At 48.9% G+C, this 10,000-nt stretch overlaps 3 protein-coding genes across 3 annotated transcripts in view; 1 reads left to right on the forward strand and 2 right to left on the reverse strand.

Moving 5' to 3' along the window:
- The window catches only part of LOC142990586 (protein KIBRA-like), a 16,411-nt gene extending 14,823 nt beyond the window's left edge, over window positions 1-1,588 (reverse strand). The window contains 1 exon segment of the mRNA XM_076140413.1: window positions 646-1,588. Coding sequence (XP_075996528.1) covers window positions 646-764 — 119 coding nt within the window. The 5' untranslated portion in view covers window positions 765-1,588.
- A 1,947-nt stretch (window positions 1,589-3,535) lies between these two features.
- On the forward strand, window positions 3,536-5,591 carry nop16 (NOP16 nucleolar protein homolog (yeast)). The gene is made up of 5 exons (XM_076140415.1): window positions 3,536-3,732; window positions 4,237-4,345; window positions 4,446-4,512; window positions 4,850-4,956; window positions 5,120-5,591. Exons 1-5 carry the CDS (start codon window positions 3,626-3,628, stop codon window positions 5,246-5,248), a joined length of 519 nt encoding a protein of 172 aa, XP_075996530.1. The 5' UTR covers window positions 3,536-3,625; the 3' UTR covers window positions 5,249-5,591.
- Window positions 5,592-7,172: 1,581 nt separating this feature from the next.
- Window positions 7,173-9,184, reverse strand: arl10 (ADP-ribosylation factor-like 10). Its single transcript, XM_076140414.1, has 4 exons — window positions 8,983-9,184; window positions 8,388-8,577; window positions 7,883-8,058; window positions 7,173-7,651 (listed from the first exon to the last, which is right to left on the reverse strand). The coding sequence occupies exons 1-4, from the start codon at window positions 9,118-9,120 to the stop codon at window positions 7,478-7,480; spliced, it is 678 nt and encodes a 225-aa protein (XP_075996529.1). The 5' UTR covers window positions 9,121-9,184; the 3' UTR covers window positions 7,173-7,477.
- Window positions 9,185-10,000: the final 816 nt, after the last annotated feature.

Genomic DNA, 10,000 nt, shown 5'->3' on the forward strand with positions numbered 1-10,000 from the left:
TGAACACATCACACAGGAGGACAGAGATGGAGCGTCACACACACATTCTTACAGGAATGTAAACCAGCAGGCCGCTCTGTTCCTCTGCCACCTGCACTCTGGGGGAACATGTGGCCTGGATGAACTAAGCTCAATCACCTATGAGCCTGAATCCATGACGTAATGGATTAAAGTGGAGCCTGAGCCATACATCAAATATCATAAATATGATCCACAGCACATTTAGTATTATTGCTATTAAATATTAGATGGTAAGAGTGTGAGACGGATCTCCATGGAAACATATGCTAAATTAAATATTTAGAAAAACTACAAGGAATCAGGAGATTTAAATAAGGTAAATAAATCCAGTTTAAGATCAATATAGAGCAAGAGGAATGAATGATGAGGGGAAAAAACTAAATGTATTAGAATTACTAATCTTTAGAGAATTCAAATAAAGTTTAGAAGAATCTGAATGTTCAAAACCCTAAAGAATTTTTTTTATATTTTTCTAATTTCGAGAAATATTTTCGAAATTTAAATATTTGTTCAAGAAGTCAAAAAATGCATCGCAATTTAGGGGATAAGAAAATCAATTGCGACACATTTACACATGAGATGAAGAGCAGCGTGTGGGCCAGGGGTCAGGGGTCAGGGCCCTACCTGTCTCTGGGGTCGATCCAGCTGGTGCAGTGGTGAATGTGGTCGACGTAGTAAACTTTCCCATCAAAGTCTCTGGCTTCCTCCCAACCCTCAGGTAGTGGCAACTCCTTCCTTGGCATGTCAGGCGAGTCTCCATGAAATTAATCCTCTCTGCTCAGAATCCTAACGAGTGGAAACCATCGCTCTGCTCTGTCATCCTCTCCTCCACACACACACACACACACATCTCTTATTCCCAGATCCCGGTGTGAGTTAGTCCATCAGGATCCTGAAAATCCATAATAATCCACAGAGGCAGCAGGGCCGAGCGGAGGGGGGGGGGGGGGGGGGGCGAGGGGGGCCGCTGCACTTGTTCACCGACTCATCCGCTTCCACCGTGACGAGAGCGAAAACACCGCGGCGCTGCTACTTCCCGGGCTTCTGGAGGACCGTTAACATGTTTTTGCAACTTTCCCCAAACTTCCAGCCGCCGGAGGAAACTACAGCGACCCGGCGGCTCACGGGCACCAGCGGAGCCGCTCGTCTGCTCCGTCTGAGCGTAAACACACACCCAGCCTCGGCACCAAGTCCACGAAGCTCCGAAAGAAAGCTTGGAGCAGCCCGTAGAGGTCTACAGCTCACCGTGCGGGCCGTGCGGGTCCGGGTAGAAACCCTTAGAATTCCCAAACGGGACTGGTTTCCTCCTCTCCTTGTTGCCTACAGGCCACCATGTTTAGCTGCGGTGACCGATGCTAGCCGCCAGCAGCACGTTAACGAGCGCCGCTGAGCTCCGGTGGAGAACTTGGAAGCAGGAATTCTCTCTTTCGCAGCTCACGGGTTCGGTTCCGTCGGTCACGGTCGCGGCCGTTGTTTCGTTAAATGGTTCGTAGTTGTGCGGTTACGGGACGAACGCAGCCGCGGCGGTAAAAGTCTTTCCTCACTCTCGGTTACTTCGGCCGGTAAATTCAGGTCAAGCTAGCGACAATGCCAACTTCCGGAGAGGATTTTCAAAGTAGCTAAAAAGTTAGTCAGCAAAATCTGACTTCCGGTGACTAATTCCAAATAAAGGTACTGATGAAGGCACCGGGCAGAGTGTTTCTTACATTACTGTACAGAACAACAACAGAACTATTATGTGACATTCACTCAAGACAGCTGTATGTAGATTTACTAATTTATTCAAAATAAAATGTCTAAAAGCTTTTTAAATTAAACTACAGAAATGATGTTGATTGTAACCATTATTTTATTACTGATGATGAGGATGATGATGAGGGTTCCAGTCAGCACCTTGTTTTTGCTCAGATTTGTTTTGATGACATGAAACCATCAGACTGTTTATCACGGCGGATGCAAACTCTACGGCCCTCACATTTAGAAGGCCACAGCGCCCTCCTGAGGTCAAAGGCTGACTTGATCTTTCTTGCTGTTCCTTGCTCGGACTTAATCTTTGTTTTCATTGTTTTTTGTTCAATCGTTGTAGTTATTTTTTCCTCGCTCAGCTCATTCTTAAATTTACTTTCAAATTTGGTTTGTTTTGATGTTTGTTTGATGTTTCCCGGTGCAATTCCGGGCTCCTCCTCCTTCCCGTGTGGAAGTGAGCAAGGCACCGCAGCCCCAACTACTCCTGATGGATGAATGTGAGGAGGATCATCGGATGATAGAAGTTCCTCCTCTTCACTCCGCATCATCCATCCGGGACACTCTGGGCCACCAAACCTACACTGAGGTCTGCGCCTCTTTTGATGACCTCTGTCTGGACCTGGCAATGGCCATCACAAACAACGTCCGGTTCAATCTGGCCATGATGATGCGTCTGCCATCCGTGTACTGGCACAGAACATACGACTTTCCCAAACTCCAAATCTACCATAAGATGGTGGGAGGAGCTGCCAGAGTACTGAGATGCATGAAACTAAGGACCTGCAAGTGCTCAAGACTAACCTCCGGTACAAGAAGCAAAGCAGCTGGAGAGCAGGAGCCAAGTCCTCTCAGTCAGGAGGAGGAGGAGGAGGAGGAGGATGAGAACCTGCAGCCCTACACGTATCTGGAGATGAGGCCTCAGAGTGGAGATGAGGACAAGCAGACAATGGAGGACAGAGACACAGACATCCCAGAAACAGAGGACCAAGTTGAGGACCTGAGTGGTGACAGGTCTCCATCAGCTGGTTGCTCTGCTGTAGCTTCTTCAAAGCCTTCAGCGGAGTGTGACAGTCAGAAGAGCACGACAGCTGGAGAGTTCATCAGACTGATGCTGATGTATGTGATGAAGTATGTGTATAACATGAACAGGACCTCTATGGACTGGATGGTTATTAACAAGGTCATCAGGCGGCACACAGAGAAGATCTCCTCACAGATAAGCTCTCAAACCTTCATCACCAAGAGCAAGAAGAAGCTGAGCAAGGCTGTGGTCCGGGAGCTGGGGCGTGAGTACTCAGCCCGGCGGCAGCTGGAGCTCATCATGGACTCAGATAACCCAACTTTACAAAATGTTGTCATCAAATTCCTGAAAATGGGTGAAAGGAAGAGAAACCCCATTGCCAAGTTCTTCTCAACCATCATGAACTCCCTCATGAAGCCCTCACAGCTCTCCTCCGCCTCCTCTTCATCAGCTGAGGCGTAGACGTGGAGTTTGACCTTTTCTTTAGCATTTGCTGTTTTAGTGTAAATACATTTGTGCAATTTTTTAAGATATACATCCCCAAGATCCTAACCCACAATGCAATATGTTAATCTCTAATCCAGAACATTCTAAAGCTTGACGGTGATATATAAGACATTAAAAACACATTTACATGGCGTCTGGATCAACGTTCATCATTGTTACCGTACTGCAAACTCCGATACAGCAGGTGGCGACATGCACAACAAGTGAACTGCGCACCGCCATCACACACGACGAAGAAGAAGTTCCCGGAAGTCGTCTTTCCCTGGCTTCCCGTCGCAGCACGTTGCCTCTAACGCGTCTCTGTCCCGTGGTAACGACTCAAACACAAACATGCCGAAAGCTAAAAAGTCCAGCAAGAGGAAGAAGTTTGATTACAACCAGGACCGGAAGAAGCTGAAGAAGAAGATGCTGAAAAAGCGCGCGCCTAGGATCGAGAAGTAAGAGCACGAGCGTGGTTTGTTTATCGACGAGATTTTATCATCTATGTGCTCCGGCGACTGTGACGATCAATCGATCTAATCTACCCGAGGTCACTGACGTCAGAAACAAACTGTATATTCATAATCAGTCGTAACACTGTGGACGTTTAAAGCTGCGGGCTGACGGGAGGAGGCACCGGAAGTGACGTAGCTGTGCGTGTTTACATTTTGAGAAACGTAGTTGGCGACATTTACACTTAATAGTTTGACTTTTCCCTCCAAATATTACAATTTAATCCTGTTTCAGTTTGATAACATTTAGAGTTCACACCGGAAATATTTCCACTTTGTTCTTGTGACCTTTAAGCTCTTGACATGTTAAATGTAAGATCTCAGCTTCCTGTGGCGCCACCACTCGGTTGTACTTGATATTAACACCAACCGACCCCTGACCTTGGCCCTGACCTCATCAGGACGTTAAGCACAGTTAGGTTTACAGACGTTCTGCCTCTTTCTTCTCAGCTCACAGATCCGTAATGCCTGGGACGAAAGGAAGTCCATGACCCGGAACCTGCAGGAGATGGGCCTGACCTTTGACCCCAACAGATCCCTGCCCATAAAGAAACCAAGAGTAAGGAACAGCTGATTGATCCAGTACATTTCTCTTCACCGTGAGACTTAAAGGCACCTCACAACCTCTGACCCTGACCCACTGTGACCTTTGTGTTTAGATGTTTGCTGGAAAGAAGGAGACTAAAGCTGCCGGCGTCACTGTGATCAAACCGTACGTCCTCAACCGTAAGTACCTGTTTACCTCCCTCAGCTGACACTAACAGAGAGGAAGAGGAGCTCAGACAGAGAGAGGAAGAGGAGCTTAGACACACAGAGAGGAAGAGGAGCTCAGACACACAGAGAGGAAGAGGTGCTCTAACACAGCGTGACTCAGACAGTTAGACACTTTATTCTACATAGAATAGAACTCAACATGCTGATATTAGATCATTAAAACAAAGGACAGGCAGTGAGACAGTGAGACAACAACACACAGATCATCTGTCTGTCTCTCTCGTGTGTTTATAAAGAGGAAGTAAACCTGTTGATGCTTCTCTTATTGAACCCTCTCTCCTGTGAACAGAGCTGGAGGAAGAGGCCGGGCGACCTGAGAAAGACAGCAAGACTTTATCTTCAGACCTGATCGACTTCACTCAGCACATGATCCTCCATCACCGTGACGACTACGTGGTAACTACCGCCTGTGTTTATGGCTCTGCACAGACGGGACGGGACCTCCCTCACACTCACTCTGTGAAGGAGAGCCTGTCCTGTCATCAGACGGCATTATGGGTATCTTTTCATCTTCTCATCTGTCCAACCTTCTTCTTCTTCTCCTGCTGTGTCCCTGCAGGCCATGGCCAGAGATGAGAAGAACTACTACCAGGACACGCCCAAGCAGATCAAGAGGAAGATCAACGAGTACAGCCGCTGCCACCCGGAGCACTACGCCGCCTTCATCAGCTCTTTGGCCGCAAAATAACGCGGGGAGGGGGCGAGGTCACTGCACAGGACAGAGACAGAGGAGGGAGCGACCCTTCATCATCCCTGTGGGGAGAATGGAGAGAGAGCGGACGCTCAGACTGTGACTGATGAACAAACCAGGACAGGAAGTGAAGATGGCGTGGGTAGCGTTGCTGTGAGGGGAGCACGGCGGTGATGTCCCGTCTGTAACGTCCCTGTGGGTCTTGATGTTTGAACTGCAGTGAACTCTGGAACCATGCTGTAAAGTTACACTTCATGTTTCTTCTTCTTCTTCTTCTATGAATCCTCTTCATTGTGTTTCTTTCTTCATATAAATAAATAAATAAAACAGAACTTCTACAGTTCTTTGTTCCTCATCAGCATGAAGCAAAGCACAGAGCCATAAAGGTGGATCAGATGGTTCCTCTCACCCAGAACCCTTAGACCTTCATCTAGGACCCTCAGACCTTCATCGAGGACCAGAATCACCATAAAGAGGCACAGGGCCTCCTGACCCTCAGGACCCCAGTGAGGCCTCAGACCTCCTGACCCTCAGGACCTCAGTGAGGCCTCAGACCTCCTGCCCCTCATGAAGTGGCCTGGCATCTCTTTATGTTGGCCACAAAAACTCATTGTCAGCAGCCGAGTCCTCGTGTCAGGAGCCTGCACACGCCTCAGGTCCCCAGCACAGATGGGGTCTGAGCCGGGTCCTGCAGGGGGCGCTCTAGCACAGAGGAATGAGGTGTTTACTCCTCATAGTTCAGACTAGAGCAGCTGGTTCTGTCAGGTGGACCTTTGCACAGCGAGTCATGGAGTCCTTATCTCCGTTCCTCCCCGAGTCTTCACCCTCAAAGATCTGACAGGTGGAGAATCAAGCAAGGAGAGAAAATCTAAACTCAATATGTTCACCTCTTTCATTTCATACCTCCACCCAGGAGGATGTGTTTTTACTCCAACTAGGGATACAAACATGCAGCTAGCATGATGGAGCTGAGAGGAGCTGATCAGGATCAGAGCTCCATCACAACTGATCACACTGAATTGATTATTGATTTACATTCAGCTCTTAACTCCTAAAGAGAGAGAGAGAGAGAGAGAGATCACTGGGAGGTTCACAAGGTCAGAGTCAGATTAGAAAAGGCAGATGCACGCAGAAGTGCAGGCTTTGGTTGTTATGGCGACTTAGAGGGACATGTTTGGCCTTGGTGGAGGTGTGGAGTTTGCTCTCTGAGTGATTTCCTGGTCACAGATCTGTTTGTCTTAAATGCTGAAGCGTCTCGTCTCAACAGAAGAACTGACTGGAGACGGTTTCCTGTGTGACCTTTGCCCTGTGAGCCGCTCAGGCCTGAAGATCAGATGTGTGTGTCCACTCAGTCAGATGAGACGTTCAGGGACATCAGCAGATTCAACACAGAGTCTGGGGACCTGCTGCATGAACCCTGACCCCAGCTCATCTGTCCTCCTGTGTCCAAAGAGAGATTATAGAGCAGCTCTCTAAAAGTAAAATCAATCAATCAATCAAACGTTACTGCATTATAAAATAAACTGCAATTACAGAAACGACTTAAGACTCCAGAGGGACTTCTGACAACAAAGAGACAGACGCTCTATACGACAGCAAAGAGACGGATGCTCTATTCGACAGACACTCTATCTATCTGATAACAAAGACACAGACGCTCTATACAACAGCAAAGTGGCAGACGCTCTACGTGACAGCAAAGAGACAGACGCTCTATCTGACAGCAAAGAGACGGACGCTCCATATGTCAGCAAAGAGACGGACGCTCTATATGTCAGCAAAGAGACAACATGCTGACTCTGCATCATCATCATCATCATCATCATAATAATCTTCCTCCCCTCACCCATGTTGTCTCTCTTTATAAACCTTATAGAAAGCCAAACGTTACATTTAGAGAAGTCCTGCCACAGAACACACAGACTGAAACATCCTGCTCCTTCTGGAGGGTTTAAATGTTTTACTGCTACGTTGAGTCAAATACAAGAGACAGGACATGACATCAGAACAGAATCTCCAGGTTTTGTATCAAACTCATCTCAGCTGTGATAGAAGCTGCAGTTCCTCCTGTGGAGACTTCAGGTCTGAACCTTTCTAACTCTAACATCTCTGCAGCCTCAGACCTCCAGTCTGAGCTGCAGGAGGAGAAGTTCCCCCCGTGTTCCATCCCTCCTTTTCCTCCTCACCCTCGTTGTCCCGCGCTCGCCCAGAAGAGGTCAGAGGTCATCAGATGAGCTGCAGCAGGAGGTCTTGCAAGGCCTGCAGGCCGGGGCCGGAGGTCTTCAGGGCCCCCTCAGAATCTAGCTGAGCGGCCAGCAGGAGCAGCTTCCTGTCCTCGCACACGGAGCTCAGGGACAGAGCTTCACGCAGCTCTGCCACACTGAGGGCGTCGGCTTTATCCTGCAGAGCAAACACAGAGCAAACACAGAGCTAACACAGAGCAATCACAGAGCATCACAGAGCATCACACACTCAGTCTGCTGGAGGTCCCACAGCCCCGAACACAACCAGGGTCTCTGTTCAGGCAGGTAGTGGTTTCTGTGTGTGTCTGATTTGTGTCTGTATGGAGTTTGTCTAAGATGTGAGTTAGAACCTGAACCCAATCACAAGGATCAACCACTGCATCCTCACCTGCTTGTTTCCCAGGACGACCACAGGAAGCTGTCGCTCCGCCCTCAGGAGGCGGTGCAGCTCGGCCTTAGCCAATGGGAGACGAGTCCTGTCAGAGGAGTCCACCACATACACCAGGATGTGAGTCCTCCTCAGGTAGTCAGACCAGTACCGCCGCAGGTCCTCCCCGCCCCCAACTGCAGCAGGAACAAAACAGAGGCCCTGAATCTGACTCACATGTGTGACTGAAGGTGGAGGTTCCTCTCTGCCTCCTGAGTCTCAGCGTCTCAGTCAGACTCCAGCACAGTGCAGAACCAATTCATTCACTCTGACTTTGACTTGGGCATTGTTGCTAGGTAACAGGCTGCTGATATTGCTTTAGATGATGGGATGTGGCAGCGTTCTGCTCTGACTCTGCTCTGACTCTGCTCTGACTCTGCTCTCCTTTACTGTCATACTTCAGAGAGGTGAAGATGTTCAGCATGGTTACATTGTAGTGAGGAAGGTGAAGGGAAGGCGCTCTTACTCTCCAGGAAGTCTAGCTGGCCTGTGGGAGCTTTCAGGCTCATGAAGTTGAAGCCCCGGGTCGGCCTGCAGCGCCCCCTCTTGGCCGCAGGCTCACTGTGCATCAATCCCTGCAGCACGCTGCTCTTCCCTGCCCCGTCCAGACCCAGAACCAGGACCTGTCGCTTCCCACGATCCTCCTCCTCCTCCTCCTGCAGAGACACCACACCTTCATCATCATCATCATCATCATCATCACCTTCATCTTTAACTCAAACACCTCTACCACTGCCATCATCATCTTCACCACAGCCACCATCTCCTGGCTCCTCCTCGTCTTCATCAGCATCATCATCATCACTAACAACAACAAAACCAACTGAACCAACTCAGTCACATCTCGTCATTGTTCTCTCCACTTCTGTCTTCATCTTCATCAATCAATCGTCCATTATCGATTTACTGACGCATCGATTGATTTCTCTCGTCATTGATCTGAACTGTCCGCTCACACTCTGACACAATCATCACCTGCCTGACTCCTCTTCATCATCACCTCTCGGCTCTTCATCTCTGGACACACTCGAGTCTCTAATGACCGGCGGAGGAGCACCAACCTCCCGGATCGTCCCGTACTCCGCCTCCGGGGACCAGATCCGCCGCTGGTAGAAGAACGAGAAGGCGATGAAGAGCGCGGAGCCCAGAGCGGCCACAGCGGCGCTCAGAGCCGCGGAGAGCTGCCGGAGGAGAACCATGGAGCCTGGAGACGAGGACCCGCAGCCTGGAGCCCGGAACCGGGGAGCCGAGGAGCCGAGGAGCCGAGGACCTGGAGGCTTCAGTCACGCTGCCTCAACGCAGTCTGAGTGTGTGCGTGTGTGTCTGTGCGTGCGTGCGTGTGAGTGTTGTTGTTTGGACGCGCGAGTAGGTAATGCTGCGTTCAGGTGCCCTTCGTAAACCCCCCCACCTTCTGTGTATTTTTGAATCCACGAAACTGAAATGTTACAAGATGAAAGTCAATACATTCTTCCAGAAAAGATGTGTTGTTATTTTCTAAATGTCATGACTCGTTGCGTGATGTGAGTTCAGTCTTGGTTCACCCTGGATGAAAACGAGACATTGGATCCAGAGCTATACTGTCTGTCTCTTCAATACCGTGAAATGCTGCCCCCCTGTGGTGAGGCCGCTTATACCAAGGTTTTATCCTCATGTTGTTGACACGTGACCTAAACTAACCTAACATGTCCTCACCTAAACTAAACTCTTCTTTATTCTGTCTGAGCTACTTTGTCTCTCTGAGTTACAGTTATTGATCCGTTGCTGTCTCTCTGACTGATGGGTGTTTGTCTCCACCTAGTGGCTGACATGCAGCACTGCAGACATCTGACACCTAAATGCACCATGAAACAGCAAACACACGACGGTGATTCATTATAAATCTATAGACCTTCTCCTCCGTAGTCTCATGTCATCGAACTGATTTAGCTTTTCATCGAATTTGCCAACAAAAGCAGCTTATTTGTTTTGATTTGCTGTGACTTCAAAGGTAAATCTGTCTGCCTGTCTGTCTGTCTGTCTGATCGTCCATGTGATGATCCAGATAAGGTCCATCATTCAGAACCATGCTCCTATCTGTGA

The sequence above is a fragment of the Genypterus blacodes genome, unplaced genomic scaffold (assembly GCF_046128005.1).
Source record: "Genypterus blacodes isolate CSIRO-AG114 ecotype Tasmania unplaced genomic scaffold, CSIRO-AGI_Gbla_v1 ptg000595l_1, whole genome shotgun sequence".
Lineage (NCBI taxonomy): Eukaryota > Metazoa > Chordata > Actinopteri > Ophidiiformes > Ophidiidae > Genypterus > Genypterus blacodes.